At 43.1% G+C, this 18,099-nt stretch overlaps 1 protein-coding gene across 6 annotated transcripts in view; it reads right to left on the bottom strand.

Moving 5' to 3' along the window:
- LAMP3 (lysosomal associated membrane protein 3) overlaps nucleotides 1–18,099 on the bottom strand; it is a 37,981-nt gene that overhangs the window by 15,581 nt on the left and 4,301 nt on the right. For all 6 annotated transcript variants that reach the window (XR_008374996.1, XR_008374997.1, XM_053565822.1 and 3 more), the window contains exons 2-5: nucleotides 15,289–15,941; nucleotides 14,446–14,574; nucleotides 5,181–5,238; nucleotides 1,979–2,149 (exon numbers count right to left, since the gene is read on the bottom strand). Coding sequence is in view for 4 of the 6 variants with exons in the window: in XM_053565822.1 (XP_053421797.1) it covers nucleotides 1,979–2,149; nucleotides 5,181–5,238; nucleotides 14,446–14,574; nucleotides 15,289–15,941 (1,011 nt within the window). In the remaining 2 variants the exon portion in view is untranslated. The remainder of the gene's footprint in view (nucleotides 1–1,978; nucleotides 2,150–5,180; nucleotides 5,239–14,445; nucleotides 14,575–15,288; nucleotides 15,942–18,099) is intronic.

Raw genomic sequence — 18,099 nt, 5'->3', positions numbered from 1 at the left:
CTTTAAGCCGTCCTCTCGCCACTAGAGCTGTGTTCGTCCTGCTCTCCTCTGCACCCCATGGCCCTCTGCCTGTACAGGCAGTCCTTATGTTACAAACACCCAACTTATGTGCAACTCACACTTAAAAATGGGGCTAAGGAAAATGTACCTGTTCCAAATGACATACAAATTCGACCCAAGAACAAACCTACAGAACCTATCACAATAACCCAGGGATTGCCTGTATGTCTTTTTTTTTTTTTGGAGACAGAGTCTCACTTTGTCGCCCTCAGTAGAGTGCTGTAGCATCATAGTTCACAGCAGCCTCAAATTCTTAGGCTCAAGGGATCTTCTTGCCTCAGCCTCCTGAGTAGCTGGGAGTATAGGCACATACCACAATGCCTGGCTACTTGTTTTTAGCAAGGGTCTTGCTTTTGCTCAGGCTGGTCTTGAACACGTGAGCTCAAACAATCCACCACCTTGGCCTCACAGAGTGCTGGGATTACAGGTGTGAGCCACCATGCCTGGCCCTGCCTATATGTCCTTGAAAGACCATATTGTAGGGTAATGTGCTCCTTTTTCCCCTCTTCTCTTATTCTCTGGTGGAAAATACTATTTACTGAAAGTTACACATCTTCACATTTGAGCATCTTTAGTGAAGTTTGAAGTACAAGGCTAGGAAAATGGAGTTGAGCTGAAGCAATGACAGTACTTCACCTCAAACTCATTGAGGTGAACAAGAGAAAGCTTTTGGAAATACAATTGATAGGGCTTTGGGACCATTTGCATGAGAAGGTGATGGGGAGAGAGGTGTGATGGGGAATTCTGCAGTCTCTTGTTGGATATTGGAACTATCCAATACATTGTGATATTAGAAAAATATGTAAAGAAAAGATTTTGCTACCTCTTCTAAGTGTATGAACCAGGAAGGTTGTCTTATTTTTTTTTTTCTTTTTTTTCTGTGACAGAGTCTCATTCTGTCACCCTGGGTTGACTGCTGTGGCATCATAGTTCACAGCAACCTCAAACTCTTAAGCTCAAGAGATCCTCCTGCCTCAGTCACCTGAGTATCTATAGGTACTATAGGTACCTGCCACAACACCCGGCTATTTTTTAGAGACAGGGTCTCGCTCTTGCTCAGGCTGATCTCAAACTCCTGAGCTCAAGCAATCCTCCTGTCTCGGCCACCCTGAGTGCTAGGATTACAGGTGTGAACCACCATGGCCAGCCTGAAATCTTAAATTTTAGACACCACAAATACTCAGAATCATTGTTCTCCAAACATACCTGAACTGTTCTCCAAGTATACCTGAGTTTACCAATGCGTAACAGCAAGAAGTTGCCGATGGGGTGTTCTGATTTTTTGATTGAATGTGTCTGTGTTTGAATGAGTGAAAAAGCAGAGGGTGCCAAAAAAAGTATACACATTTTAAGAAAGGAAAAACCAGTATTAAAATTGTAATATTCAATACATACCATTAACAATAGATGTATACAAATCACGTTTGGGCACCTCTTGTAACCGCAGAAATCAAACATAACTCGAGTATTACAATTTTAGTACAGGTTTTTCCTTTCTTTAAATATGTACATATGTTTTTTGGTACCTTCAGTATATACTTGTGATAGTCAGGTCACGTTTGACTTCTGCAATTACAGGAGATACAAGATGATAAACAATCGGTATGTATTACTATAATTTTAATAGTTTTTTCTTAAAAATGTGTATATCTTTTGTGTGTGTTTGTGTGTTTTGTGTGTGTTTCAGTGAAGCAGAAACACTCCTTCTGCAGGAGGGCTGTGGGCAAGAGTGAGTTAAGCGTCTGATTATGAGGTGGGAGGGCAGGGTGACCAGGGAAACCTGCCCTGAGAGTGCTGTGGTCGTGCTGTTCTAAGAAGTTCTTGTGATTCCTGCTCCTTTGGCAGCTTCCGACAGAAAATTACTTGTAATGACCAAGGGTCTCTGAAATTTGTGTTTGTGATCAAACCCTTAACTTACCATTTCCAAAGTGGTCGTCTTCAAAATCAAAGGCTTGAAGTTGGACATTCATTGTTTGAAGTTGGAGCTGGGCTGACAGCTGGAGGCTCTGCTCGCTCACACACCTGAAGGAATGCCCCACCACCGTCTCAAACATCACCATTCCGCTCTTCAGTCCGTGGTAAATTGTCTCTGGAAAGAAAAGATGAAGTCTTCACATACACCCCTGAGCTCCAGCTGGGGCTGGGTTGCCCACGTGCAATCAACTGGCCACTCCAGGCATTCTGCCACCTTCCCCTCATGAAGGAACACCCTGGGGCTGTTTCTAGACTCTTCCTGGTCCTCCATTTGAAGTACATGGGAGTCATCAAACATACGTGGAATGTGAAAATGCCAAAATGAGAACTTTTGAGGATGTTTCCTTTGGTTATTTGATTTTATTTATTTATTTTTCTGCTGCTTTTAGAATATAACATTTATTGCTTGATGGTTTGAACAGCTTTCTTTTCATTCTGAATTTGGAAGTTCTGTACAACTGAATACAAAGAGGAATAAAACATATCCAAATCCTTTGTTTAATTAATTAATTTATTTATGTATTTATTTATTTATTTATTTGAGACAGAGTCTCACTTTGTTGCCCTCGGTAGAGTGCCATGGCATCACAGCTCACAGCAACCTCCAGCTCTTGGGCTTAATTGGGATTCTCTTGCCTCACCCTCCCGAGTAGCTGGGACTACAGGCACCCACCACAACACCCGGCTTTTTTTTTTTGTTGTTGTTGCAGTTGTCATTGCTGTTTTAGCTGGCCAGATCCAGGTTCGAACTCGTCACCCTTGGTTTATGGGGCCAGTGCCCTACCCACTGAGCCACAGGCACCCTCCTTTGTTTATTTATTTATTTATTTTTTGAGACAGAGCCTCAGGCTGTCACCCTAGGTAGAGTGCTGTGACATCACAGCTCACAGCAACCTCCGACTCCTGGGCTCAAGCAATTCTCTTGCCTCAGCCTCCCAAGTAGCTGGGACTACATGCACCCGCCACAACACCTGGCCATTTTTTGGTTGCAGCCGTCATTGTTGTTTGGCGGGCTCAGGCTAGATTCGAACCTGCCAGCTCCGGTGTATGTGGCTGGTGCCTTAGCCTCTTGAGCCACAGGCGCCAAGCCTCCTTTGTTTATTTTAAATCAGTGGGAACAGAGTTAGTGGGGAATGTTGTCAATGGTTGGGTGCTGCTGGGGATGCCATAACATTTCAGAACTAAGAGAAATAATATTGCTTTCTGAGCCTCTCTAAGTTACAAGAGCCCTTAATGAATCAGAGAGAAACACACAAAGTCAGCAGATGGAGTATTTGCATAGCACTAGATTGAATGCTTTAAAGTAGCAGAAGAAAGAGCTCTTAAGGAGGGTTATTGCGTCATCTGCGGAAACACAGACAAGGGCCTCTCCTCAATATTTTACTTACTTTTAACCAACCATCATTGACAAAATCCTTTGAACAATATCAATATAATGTAGCTAATATTTTAAGTGGACATTACCACATGCTTTCATTTCCTGACAAGTTTCTTTTGTATAAGTTCCTTTATTAATAAAATGATATTTAAGCCAGTCAAAAGCTAGACCTTTGAGAAGGAGAAAACAGACATGAAAACGGCTAGTACAGTTCCTGGCACAGAGGATGTGCTGGGTAAAGGTTGTTATCAAGTCTGGGCTTTCTGGGGAGACACTGGAGGCCTCCCAGAGACTTGTCGGACTTGGGGGAACTTTAACATCTCTTGTTGTGAACAGCGTGGGAGTTCTGAGAACATGTGTCACTGCAAGAGACTCTTAACAGCAACCAAAAGAAACCTTTAGACACATGAATTTGATATAGCATTTCCCTTCCCCCAAATCCTCCAGTGGCATCCTCTCACACTTTATAATCAAGACCACAGGCCTCCCCTTGCCTTGCCCACAGGCCCTACATGCCCTGGCCTAGTACTCAGACCTCCTCTGCTGTTTGTCCCTCCCCACAGTACCTTGGCACCCTGCGGGTCCTTGAACACTAGCAAGCCAGTTCCTTAGGGCATCTGTTGTCCCTGCCATTTGGAAGAGCTTCTAAGATACCTCCAAATAGCAGGATTTCTGTGTTCAGGCCTCACCTCTGCAGAGATCTTCCTCTTCTGAAGACTTCCCTAAGGCTCTACCTAAAATAGTTTCCCATTCCTCTCCACGTTCCCCATTGTGTTTGCTCACAGAACTCATCTCTACTTGACAGTGTACAGTAGTTCCACTTTAGCCTCGGGGGATAGGTTCCAAGACCCCCCAGTGGCTGTGGATAGTACTGAACTCTTTCTCCCAGTCTGTGTGCGTATATACATATACATACATACACGTATACATATTATGTATATACGCGTGTATACACACGTGTGTATATGTATAAGGTTTTTCCCTATACTTACATACCTATGATAAAGTTTAATTTGTGAATTAGGCATAGTAAGAGATTAACAACTAGTGATAAAATAGAACAATTATAACTATATATATAAGTTATATGAATATAGTCTTTCTCCAATATCTTATTATACTGTACTCACCTATTTTCAGATAGTGGTAACTGAAACCACAAAAAGTGAGAGTGCAGGGGGATGACTGTGTTATAATTTCACATGTTTTTTGTCCTCTCCCCCTTCTAGAATGTCAGCGCTATGAGGGGAGGAATTAGTAGTTTGAAAAATTTATGGATCCCCAGTGCCTAATATAGGGCTTGGCACCTAGCAGGCACTAGCTACCTCTTAGGAGAATGAACACATGATTCCAAGAATACAGCATAAATTCACTATCAATGACAAGTCTATCAAAAAGTCACTGAACTCGGGCAGTGCCTGTGGCTCAAAGGAGTAGGATGCTGGCCCCATATGCCGGAGGTGGCGAGTTCAAACCCAGCCTTGGCCAAAACTGCCAAAAAAAAAAAAAAAAAAAGTGTCACTGAACTCTTTTATTGTTGCTGGTAAGGATCTATGACATAATGTAGTCCGATCTCCTCTCTAAGTAGCAGGGCAAGCAAAAGCACACGAGGGAGCAACACATTCCCCCAGAGGTGTGATGCTGGCTGCTGTCTCAGTCTGTTTCCTAAAAGCAGCAACAAAGATTAATAGATTGAATAGGATGAAAAACAAGCCAGCCAGAAACACAGTGTCATCTCTGGTACAACAGCCATTCTTTAGGTACTAACCTTGATTTGAGACAGTCAAACTGGCCCCCACTTCATTGATGTAATAGGATTTTTCATCCTGTAAAACAGCAGTGTGTTAACCTTTCAGTAATCTCATTTTTATGTTTATGATCCTAGGTTACAGACTTTGTTTAGGCAAGATTTCAGCTATTAAAACTTTGATGTGGGGTATTTGGAACATATTGGTACTGGGTCATAATTATATATGGAAATTTCAAAAATGAAAAACAAACATAAAGAAATACACCACACAATAAACAAATAATAAGTAAAAGTTTGCCCCTGGCCTCAAATTTCTCTATTGTATACTTTTGCTAGAGCCTGAAATTCAAATTCTGCTGGTACAATTTCAGTCTCTTTAATGTCTCCCTGTTAAAATGCAAGTACAGGCTCAGCGCCTATAGCTCAGTGTCTAGGGTGCCAGCCATATACGCCGGAGCTGGCCTAGGCCTGCCAAATAATGACAACTAAAACCACAAAAAAAAAAAAAAAAAAAAAAAAAGCCAGGCGTGTGGCGGGTGCCTGTAGTCCCAGCTACATGGGAGGCTGAGGCAAGAGAATCTCTTAAGCTCATGAGTTTGAGGTTGCTGTGAGCTGTGATGCCACAGCACTCTCCCGAAGGCAATATAGTGAGACTCTGTCTCTAAATAAATAAATAAATAAATAAATAAAATAAGATAAAACACAAGTACACTGGAAGGTGGAGAGACTGGGGGGACACATGTTAAGCTTTTACTAGTAATTGATATCTAAGGGTAGGGATTCTTATTCTGACCACTCATCCTTAAAGATACCATGGGGCAAACTTCATGGGGTTCATAAACCCTGCAGGAAAAATGATGCATGCATAGTTGTGTTTCATGTTCCCAGGTGGGATATACATTGCTGTAAACAGATTCATGGGTCTATGTTTCCAAAATGGTTAAATGGGGCCACAGGAAGGATTCTGGGAAGAAGCAGCCTACCTTGGGCTCACTGGGTGTTCTCTAGAAGAGGCCCCCAGGGAGGTTGTATTTCAAACACAAAACAATGCCCACACATTTTATCAAGGGATTGTCCTTTTAGAAAAACAAAACAAACTATAAAACAGCCCTAAAACTTTCTGAAAGACCAAGGGTGTGGAACAGTCAAGGGATGTGCACTAAGGTATGGACAGCTAAGTTGAAAAGGAAGTTTTTATTTTTTAACATAGGTGAGTTACTGTGTTCTCAATTTTAAATACTGATTATAAAACTACATACAAATAAGAAGTGCAGAGCAACCAAAATCAGAATCTAAAATTGAATTGCTTTAGAAGTTTCAAGTCTAGGGCGGCGCCTGTGGCTCAGCGGGTAGGGCGCCGGTCCCATATGCCGGAGGTGGCGGGTTCAAACCCAGCCCCGGCCAAAAAAAAAAAAAAAAAAGTTTCAAGTCTAGCCATTAGAGAAATTTAACAATACTAATCTTGGGCACATTATAGTCCATTTGTATATCATTAGTGAATTAAAGGAAGATTCATTAAAAACACAAACTGTCTCAAAACTGCAAACCCCCCCCCCAAAAAAAAAAAAAAAAAACGAACAAACCACAAACTGTGTCATAAGGTCACTGACACTGATATGCTGAACTCTAGATCCCGCACCTCATCAAATAGCACCTACCACCCACTGGCTTCTTGCCTGTGCCAGACCCCCCCATGCCACTGCCTTTTGCCCCATACAGAGGACCCAGCATGGGATCTCACCTGCCTCGGACTCCCAGAGTACTGGGATTACAGGCGTAAGCCACCTGCCTGGCCAGGTGATGACAATTGAGCCATCTTAAGGATGAATGTTAAAGGGGGCTGAGGGGCAGGAGGGACCTTCTAGGCAGAGGGAATATGCCAAGCTTTCCTGCCTAAATACACTTCATACAGTACACCCATTAGGGCAGAATTTACAGAATTGAGGTCCACATGCCAAATCTGGCCTAAAGCTGTGTTTTATTTGACTAGTATGGTGTTCAAATTTTTAAAAACATGTTGCCAACATTGAAAAAGTCATAGGCTCTCATACAAAGATCTGGATTTCTGCCTTATCTTGAACAATCAGAAGCTCTGGCAAGATTGCCCTCTCATTTCTACCTGAGAGAAGTGACAAGTAACATATAACAACTGGCACAATAGGGCAGCCACTCAGGTGGACATCTGACAATCCTCAATAAACACCGTGAAGGACAGTGACCATACCCAGGACTAGACTCCAGCCATGCAACTGGCACCATCTGCCTGAGCTGTGGATTGGCTCCCCTCTGGGATAACGGGCACTTTTGTACCTTCCTTTAGCATCCTCATACTGAGGTCTGGTCAGTTGCCATGTCTCAATTCAGGCTTACCCTAAGGTTTTTTTATTTGATTGAATAGAAAAATGAAATCTTTCTTGTCTTTAGTTTTTGATGATGATTGAAATTGAGCTTTACTGGGAAAATAAAAATTTAGAACTTCTTGCTTCAAGGAAAAAAATTCTCTTTTACTAGTCTCCTTTATTCATTAAATTATATACTTAGACACTGTCATTCTTAATTTATGGTCCCTGTTTTGGCTTAAACAAGTTCTCACTTAAAATGCAGAGGGAGGCAGGCAGAGCAAGATGGCCAAATAGAAACCTCCAGCGATTGTCCCTCAGCACAAACACCAAATTCAACAACTAGCCCCTCAAGGGAGCACTTTTAGAAGAACTAAATATCAGGTGAGTGATCACAGGACCTTCTTTTAACATTCTGTCAGGGACAGAGGCATGGACGAGGGCAGAAAAGACGGTCTCTCAGTGCCTGTGCCGTCCATTCCCATCCCTGGGTGGAGATAATCTGAGCCTGAAAGAGGGAGAGTGCAGTGACCATGGGACTTTGCATTGGAACTCAGGGCCACCCTGTCACAGGGGAACACAGCACAGAGCAGAGCTTTGCTGGCACCCACGGACAGACAAAGCATTTATACCAGCCCAGTCAAAGGGAAATCCTCCACCCTAGGTTAGAAACTTGAGTTCCAGCCAGCTCTACCACCAGTTGACAAAAAGTGGCCTGGGGTCTGAAATAAATTCATAAAGCAGTCAGATCACAAAGACCGTGGTCCTTGGGCAATTCTTATGGGTGAGGGATTTCATTAACATCAGACCTGTCTTTTAAGAAATGCTAAAAAGAGTTCTTCTAATATGAAAGAAAAGGACATTAATGAACCATAAGAAATCATCTGAAGGTATAGAACTCACTGGTCATAGTAACTACACAAATACAGAATACTCCGGTGCTGTAACTGCAGTATATCATCCTCTTGTATCTTAACTAGGAAAACCAAAAGTTAAAGCCATCAAAATAACAATTACAACAACTTTTTGAGAGATAGTATAAAAAGATGTAAATGGAAACAACAAAAAGTTAAAAGCGGGTTGTGTGTGAAGTTAAAATGTACAGTTTCTTTTAGATTTCTCTCCTGTGTGTTTGTTTTTTGTATGCAGAGTTAAATTGTCATATATTTATAATAATTAATTATAAAATTTTTTGGTAAGCTTTATGGTAACATCAATCAAAAAAACCTACAAAGGATACACAAAAAATAAAAAACAACACAATTAAAACACACAGCCGGATTCGGTGGCTCACACTTGTAATCCTAGCATCCTGGGAGGTCAAGGCAGGTAGCTTACAAGTTCCAGACCAATCTAAGCAAAAGTGAGACCCCATCTCTAATAAAAATACAAAAACTAGCCAGGCATTGTGGCAGGCGCCTGTAGTTCCACCTACTTGGGAGGCTGAGGCAAGAGATCTCTTAAACCAAAGAGTTTGAGGTTGCTGTGAACTATGACACCAGGGAGACAGGGCGAGACTCTTTCTCAAAAAAAAAGAACACACACACACACATGCCAGAGAAAATCACTTCTACACTATGGAAGACAGAAAGGACAGAAGAGGGAATAGAGGGCCCCCAAACAACTAGAAATCAAATAGAGAAAACTGGGAGCCAATATCTCTGATGGGCATAGATGCAAAAATTCTCAACAAAATACTGGCAAATTAAATTTAACAACACATTACAAAGATTATTCACCATGATGAAGAGGAAGTCATCCCAGGGATGCAAGGAGAGTTCAACATGCACGAATATGTCAATGTGATACATTACATCCACAGGACAAAGGACAAGAACTAAATGATCATTTCAACCAATGCTAAAAAGCTCCCATGCTGCAAAGGAGTCAGTCAACAAAGCTAAGAGACAACCCAGACACTGGGAGAAAACATATGCAAACTACTCCTCTGACAAGAGATTGATAACTAGATATACTAGTATTGGAAGGAGCTCTGACACCTCGGAAAGAAGAAATCAAATAGTCCCATTAAACAATGGGCAAAACACAAGAGAAAAATTCAATTTAATTTAAATTTGGGGAGGGGGAGGAGGAAGTGGGGAGAAAGAAGGAGGGAGGGAGACTGGTGTGTTCCCACCTAAAGGGCACAATGTACCCCAGCTCCTGTGGTATACAACTACAACAGGGCCCGTACCTAACAAATGTGAACATTATAACCTAATCGTTTGTTCCCTCGTATTAATGTGAAATTTTAAAAAAGGGCAAAAATCTGCACTTGATCTTAGCCAAAAGGCCGAGAAGTGATAAAAGGGCAAAAATCTGAATAGACATTTCTTTTCTTTTTTAGACAGAGTCTCACTTTGTCACCCTCGGTAGAGTGCTCTGGCATCACAGCTCACAGCAACCTCAAACTCTTGGGCTCAAGTGGTCCTCCTGCCTCAGCCTCCTGAGTAGTTGGGACTATAGGCACTTGCCACAATGCCCTGCTATTTTTAGAGACAGGGTTTTGCTCTTGCTCAAGCTGGTCTCCAACTCCTTTCTGAGCTCAAGCAATCCAGACGCCTCAGACTTCCAGAGTGCTAGGATTATAGGTGTGAGCCATTGCACCTGGCCTGAATAGACAATTCTCAAAAGAAGACATATGATGGCAAGCAGGTTATGAAAAATTGCTCACTATTTTTAGGCATCAGCAGAACGCAAGCTAAAACTCCAATGAGATATCATGTCACCCAGTTAAAATGGATTTTCTCAAAAAGACGGGCAATAACTAATGCTGATGAGGATGTGGAGAAAGAGGAATCCTCATATCCTGTTAGTGGGAATGTAAATTAGTGCAGTCACTGTGGAGAACAGTATGGTAGTTCCTCAAAAAACTAAAAATAGAACTATCATATGAGCCAGCAATCCCACTTCTAGGTATACATTCAAAAGGAAGAAAATCAGCATATCTAAAATGTTTATTACAGCATTATGTACAACAGCCAAGATTTGAAATTAACCTACGTGTCCATCAACAGGTGAATGGACAAAGAAATTGTAGTACGTGTATGCAACGGACTATTATGTAGACACAAAAAAGAAAAATATTCTATCATTTGCAACATGGAACTGGAGAACATTATGTTAAGTGAAATAAGCCTTGCATAGAAAGACAAATCTCACACGTTCTCACTCTTATGTAAGTGCTAAATATTAAAACAATTGATCTCATGGCGACAGAGAGTAGAATGATAATCACCAGAGGCTGGGAAGGGTAGTGGAGAGGAGGGGATAAAATAGGGCTGGTGAATGGGCACAAAAAGATAATAAAGTAGATAGAACGAACAATATTTGATACCACAGAGTGATGACAATCAACACTAAGTTAGGGTGTTATAGGCTTCCTCTGCTCAGGGCTGGACAGGCACCCCCATATTCTAGGCATGAGTGAGCTCAGAAACCAGTCTCATGACAGACCCCCGTCTCTAGGCACAAATCTTTTCCAGGCCGCATTTTAGCAAGGTGATGAACCAAACAGCCTAAAAGGATCTGGGTGGTTCCTCCTTGAGCACGGAGCACATGCCCTAATTCTTTGCCTGGGACAAAAACCGCAAGGACCACACTCCTGTGCTAATTTTAGGATTATTTGCCACCCACAGACCTCTGGCCAATTGTGCCCTACTTTCCCCAAACCCCTTGCCCAAAGGATAGAATTTAACCTCCTAAACTGATGACTTAGGGAGCTTTTCTCTTGCATTCCCCCCTCCGCCAGAGGTTCTATCCCCCCTCTTTTGCTTATTAACCTTTTTATCAATCTTTCCATCAATAGACTCTGTCTTGTCACTGATCCCAACGGTCCACAGTTTCATTCTTCTACTAAAAGAGTAGAACTGGAATGTTCCTAACACAAAGACATGATAAATGCCTGAGGTGATGGGCACCCCAATTACCCTGATTTGATTAATATACATTGTATTCCTGTGTCAAAACATCACATGTGCCCTATATATTTATACAACTTATTATGTACCTATATCATTAAACATAACAAATTTTTAAAAATGCAGAAATTCCTCAGGAGGATTAAGGCTCGTAGGAATGAATGTTCATCTTCCAAGAGCCTCTTTGTTTTCCTCCCATCCTGGAACAAACAATGTCCGCTTGGGGAATTTGCACTGGGAAATGGATTGAATGGGGTGAATTTGGTCAGGAGACTGGAAAAACACCTATTGCAATACTTGGGGCCATAGATTCAGAGTGGCTCACCCTGGCACTTCCTGAAGGAGGGTGGAGGGTGGGGGGATGGGCTGGTTCTTCTGCTCTCTCTGGACACTCATTTCCTAATCTGGGAGGATAAAGGATTTTCATAAAGTCTGGGACTCAACACTTGGGTGGAGCTTGGTCAGAGGTCAGCCTGAAGGCACAGAAAAGACAGGGCTGGAGCATCAGAAGATAGGAGAGTAACAGAGAGGTCGAAAGCATTAAAGAAACTCCTGTTTGTAGCTTGTGGTTCTGCTGAAGGCCTGGCAGCAGTGGCCCTCGCGTGCCAAAGACAAGTGCTGGATGTTCGGACGCCTTCCCTTAGGCAATTAATCATAGCAGCAGTGGTCCTGGCGGAACTGAGCCCTGACCCCAGCATAAATGCTTATGCCACTCTGTGGAAGTGACTTTTTAAGAAATGCCTGGCACCTCTATAGTTTTACTTTAATTGTCCAGATATAGAGCAGTTACTTTTCCCTGAATGTTTTTTTCTGTTTGGAGCGAGGGACTACGCCATTCCCATTTGTTACAAAAGAAAATCACTGACTTCCCAAGTGCATCTCTATCTTAGGGAGAAAAGTATGCACCGGGACAATGCAGCCTTTGAGACCAAATTATCAATAACAACAGTTAAACCACCACTCTTTATTGAATGAACATTGCTGTGTTAGAGGAGCACAGTGGTAGCTTAAGGTGGATGCCAAAATAATTGAAAAGAGCGAATAAAAACAATGTAACCTAAAAATTTGTACCATCACATTCATTTGAAATTTAAAAAATTAAAAATGGACGGCGCCTGTGGCTCAGTCGGTAAGGCGCCGGCCCCATATGCCAAGGGTGGCGGGTTCAAACCCGGCCCCGGCCAAACTGCAGCCAAAAAATAGCCGGGCATTGTGGCGGGCGCCTGTAGTCCCAGCTACTTGGGAGGCTGAGGCAAGAGAATCGCTTAAGCCCAGGAGTTGGAGGTTGCTGTGAGCTGTGTGAGGCCACGGCACTCTACCATGGGCCATAAAGTGAGATTCTGTCTCTACAAAAAAAAAAAAAAATTAAAAATGGAAGAAAAAAATGAATAAGAAAAAGAAAAGGGCAAGTAGAGTCTTAGCAAGCAGAGGAAGGTTTATGAACTTTACACAGCTTTGAAGGGTACCAGCTGCTTCTTGGAAATCTAAAATGTTGGGTTTCAAGGCAGCTGCGAGGGGCTTCAGTTTTTGAAATGCTCTTTGTTGAAATATGACCATACACCCCAAAGGAAGGCAAGTGTGAAACAAAGTTTACTGACAAAGAGAAAGTTAGTTTTACAGAGTCAGAGCAAGGTATAGGCTTACATGGCAAGATACATTCACCACAGGCAGCAAACACGTCCCTATTTGTCACCACAAAGAAAAGGCAAAGAGGCCAAGGTATGGCTGGTGGTTCTCTATCATACCTACTGCCTGGGTCAAGCTGACCTTGTGGTTCAGAGGTCATCTTGGAACCAGGGTCTTACTGCACATGAAGACCTCCCATGAGCCTCTCTGAGAAGCCATTGTGGGGTGTGGATCACGTGATAATTAGTCTTAAGGCTGTTCTACGTCTTTATGACTCTACTACCCCGTTGCTAGTCTAGAGAGCCTTCTACATCCTTTTGCTGTTGGCATTCTAAGTTCTGATTGGGACATTGGTAGGCTATTTCTTCCTTTCCAGGTGTGAACAACTACTTTGGACAAAATTAAGGTGGGAAGCACCTGGGACCCCACCCCCCCTTGTCCTCCTTCTAAGGAGAGCTGTTCCTAGCTACCTACTTAACAGCTACATACCAAGCGCTGTGCTAGACATTTTACATACACCATTTCTGATCTTTCCAAGGTTCCTACTAAGTAAATATAATTATTTCCATTTCATAGACCAGGAAACAAGCCCCAAGTAGCCTGATACCATGCAGCTAGTTCCAGTTAAATGGGCATCTTAATACCTCCTCCCCAGCTATTACTGGGGGCCTATTTAAAAGATATTTTGGAACCAGCAGGGTTGAGTCTCTCCCTGGAGAGTGGGATGACCAGCTTGGACAGGTCCCAGGATGTTCGCCTCTTTCAGTCACTGCAATTATAGCTACAAGGTATCGATGGAGCAGCGCCATTTCCCATGTGAGGTATGCTCCTTCCAGAAGCGATCGCTGAGTGCTTTCTCATTTTTCAAATGACAAAGCTCAGTGACAGGGTCCAATTTCCACCCGAGACTGCGCATCTTCAATCTCTGACTGCTCTGCCCACTCCACTTCATTGTCTACTGCTTCTAGGATGTGATCTGGAAAACCCAGGGCCTGGTTAGTCCCTGAACTTTGCCTGCTGTGGTTAGAAAGAACCTATCCTGACATTTGATTTTGGTTTTAGAATACGCCTGTTTCTCTGGTGTGCACGGGGGAATTTCCACGGGTCTATTCCTCTGTACCACTTCCTCCTTTGGGTGTTTGCAAAGGGCACAAGTGGCCAGGTTCCCCAGAGGTCAAGTCACCCCTAAGAGGTACTGAAGCCCTTCTTGGGCAGCACAGAACGGGCCAAAGGGGGAAGAAGGTAAACATAAGATGTTGACACTTCCTCCTCCCCATCCCCACACCTCTTAACAGGGATAATCTCGGAACTGAAGTGGAGGGATTGCACGCTGGGTCCCAGGGTGGGGGAAAGACAGCCATGCTGCAGCCAATTAGTGTGAAGGAGCTCAGGCCTCACCTTGATAAATGTGAGATTCACAAATCCGCCCTGAAAATTCAAGAGAAGGTTGGATTTTTGGAAGCCACAGTTCCCGGAGGTGTGGGTTGCGTTGGGCTCGATGTTGAAGTATCTCTGAGGTGAAAAAGCCTAAACCAAGTAAGACAGAGCAGCTCAGTGAGATGTAGAAAACTCTGAGAGCTAAGGAACTAGGACCACACACTAGTGAGAGAGCGAGCCTCAAATGCCAGGCTCTGTGGTTGTTCACTTGAGCCTACAAGTCCCTGGATGACACCCGTCATTTCTACGGTGATGTTCAAAAAAGTTTTCTTACAGAAGGAATTCTGCACGTGAGACCTTGATAAACAATTCATGGCAGGTTTATTCCTGATAAACTGCATGGAATTTAAGTCAAACATGTTGAAAGGCACCACAGAGGTTTGTTCTCTTCCATGCTTCTGCTTCAACTGAAAACCTGGATTCGGAAGTTTTATTTGAAATTGTGCATAATAAATAGAAAGTATTATTTTACGGGGATTCTTTTAGTAAATCAAATAATCATAACCCCTTTCCTCCCATCTTCTTCTTAATCAGGATTTTCTGGATTACTGTCAACTTTGGCTGGAATCATAGAGACCATCTGACTTAAGTGTCTCATTACACAGGGAAGGATCTGAGAGTTGTCTACTTTCATACATATTCTAAAACATATTCACCTTTTAATGGAGCACCTTGAAGGAAGACAAGCTCCTAGCTGTTTATTTAACCCAAAGACATGGGATGAAGGGAATGCTTATTTCTAGCCAGGCAAACTCCATTCAAATATTTTGAAGATAGTGTTACAGTCCTATGGCCCCAACTTACCGACTGATTGTCTTGAACAATTAGTTGTATCCCCATCTCTGCTTTTATACAGAGCCTGCTTCCATTTAGAACTTGGTAAGTTCCAGTCTTGGCTGCTGACGGCTTAGGGGCAAGGGTTGGTCCGGGAGCTGTAGGGGCAGGCGAGGCTGTCTGTGTGGCATTGTGTGCTGCTGTTGGTGTCTCGGGGGCATGGGTGGGTTGCATAGACTTCTGACTGGTTGTGCTTTTGTGTGAGGCTGGAGACAAAGGCCCAGTTGTACAGCTGACACTTGATGGGTTGGTTCCCGTTGTATGGAATGGTGGGGTGATGCTGGGTGGCTGTGAGTGGGGGGCTGAGATGGTGCCGATGGTGTCTATGCTAACTGGAGCAGCTGTGTGTGAGTTGTTGGCTGCAGCCTGGGTTGTGACCAGGGAGTGGACATTTGGGCTAGTGGATGGGATGTTTTTGGTAGTTACTGGGCTAGTTGTGGGAGTTTTTACTGTGGCAGTCATTCGAGAGGTGTTGTTACCATCCTTGGATGTGGCTGTTGGAGTTCCATGAGTCACCTGGCTAGTTGGTTGCAAGAGAGAAGGTTTTGCTATAGTGGGTTGAAGATGGACTCTGGTTTCTGGAAATGCTTTTGCTCTTGTTTGACAGCCATCCTGCAAAATTACTGCAAATTAGGAAACAAAAGTGTTAAAACACTCACCAGTTGCTTATGAGGTCCCTCTCCCATTCCCATCGCAATGTTTATTCATTAAACACCTATTTTTAGATTTGGAGGACGTTTATAAGGATATATAATAATGAAGCAAAGATCACCAAAGAGACCATGAGGCCACAATTGCAGTGTTTTGGTTGCACTTGTGACTTTCATAGGATTGTGACCACACCACAGACATCCTTTGGCACTCAGCCCCTGTGTTTACATGGGTGTGGGAGAAATACACACCAAAGTGATCGCACTCAGCTACATACTGAAGTGGCCTTGTCTCTTCACGCTCCACCTTCATGTGTGAATCCAGACAGTTATAAAAGAACGTTCCTGGCTAAATAGAGCTAGGGAAGCTTGAATAATGGCAATAATGACTGACCCAGTTTTATAGTTTTCATAGAAGTGTATAATCCTGGGTTTGAAAAACATCTTAAAGGTCCCGTAGTCCAAACTGTAATTGATGCATGGATTGTACCCACCGATCTTTGCCATGTGCTCACCGGTCTATGTTTAATTGCCCCCAAGAGACTCATTTCCTCTCTATATAGTACTTTCCATTTTTTTATCTTGCTCCTTGTCATTTTTCTGAATATAGAACATTTTTCATCATTTTCTTACTTAATCTTTTGAGGAACCCAGTCTTTTTCAACCAAGAAACAAAATCAAGCCACAGTCACTCTGCCATCTCAGGTGGGCTGTCCTTCACATTTTGGCTTTAATGTCAGCTCCCTCAGAGTCTTTCCTGTCCTCCTTACATCAAATAGGTTCTGACCCTCATGATTCTCCATTACAGTATTTTATTCATTGCTTTCACCACATTAATTACAATTCATAATTATATATTGGGATGGTATTGAAGTGTTTAACTAGTCAGTGTGTGCCAGCAGAGTATCAGCCCTAATTAAAAGTTTCCTTATCAGTTTATCTGTCGATGGTGCATCTCTCCTAGATTAGAAGCACCCGGAGGTGGGGACTGTGTGTACTGTTTCCACTACCAGTGTCTGTAAATAGTGTTCCATAAATATGGGTTGAATGAATAAATAATAGAAGGGGTAAATGGAATAGTAGCATTGCAGAGCTTTAGGGGTATGATAAGGCTCAAATGGGTTTGTTAAGTGAAAGCTTTCACGGATCACCCAGTGTCTACTGTTGACCCAGATCTCCTCCAGGGCAGTCCCATTGGAGCAGAAGGCATCTGGCTCTCTTTCTACCAGAGCAGGTCTAGCCTTGCCTCCTTCCAGGCATATTGTAATCTGGAAAAGTAGACAAAACACAGATGATGTTCTTTGAGAGTCTAGGACCAGGCAGACTGGGAGAATGGCTGCGTCCCTTCCATTCTCTCTGTCTCTATTTACCCACAGACACTCACTAGAGCTGGAGCTGTTTCATGCTGCTCTGAGACTTGGGAAACATGTGAAAGGGATGAGGAAATAGTTCTATGTTGATTTTTACAAAGTCCTATAGTTCATATCCAAACAAAATAATCCATAATCACCTTTTCTAACTCCCTCTTCCATTCAATGCATTTCTAAGTGGTTGCTTATTTTCATATTAATAATAATAAAAATTTCAAGTGACTGGAGACTTTTTTATTTTTTTTTTGTAGAGACAGAGTCTCATTGTACCGCCCTCGGTAGAGTGCCGTGGCGTCACACGGCTCACAGCAACCTCTAACTCTTGGGCTTACGCGATTCTCTTGCCTCAGCCTCCCGAGCAGCTGGGACTACAGGCACCCGCCACAATGCCCGGCTATTTTTCTGTTGCAGTTTGGCTGGGGCTGGGTCCGAACCCGCCACCCTCGGCATATGGGGCCGGCGCCCTACTCACTGAGCCACAGGTGCTGCCCAGTGACCGGAGACTTATTACATATCAGCCCCAAGTCAAGGACCATCTTTCACCAACTCCCCCACAAAACCCTTTGGTGGGTACTACCTTTATTCATTTTTTTAAATGAATAAACTCAGGCTTAGAAAATTCAATCCACTTGACCATGGTCAATATTGGAGCTGAGATGTGAGCTCTTGTAGGTCTGAACCAAAGCCTGACCTTGTAGGTCTGAACCAAAGCCTGACCTTGAATTTGAGGGAGGATGGAGGTGAATTGTGGCACTGGGAAA

The sequence above is a fragment of the Nycticebus coucang genome, chromosome 16, assembly GCF_027406575.1.
Source record: "Nycticebus coucang isolate mNycCou1 chromosome 16, mNycCou1.pri, whole genome shotgun sequence".
Classification (NCBI taxonomy): Eukaryota; Metazoa; Chordata; class Mammalia; order Primates; family Lorisidae; genus Nycticebus; species Nycticebus coucang.
This window is presented reverse-complemented; position numbering and strand designations above follow the sequence as displayed.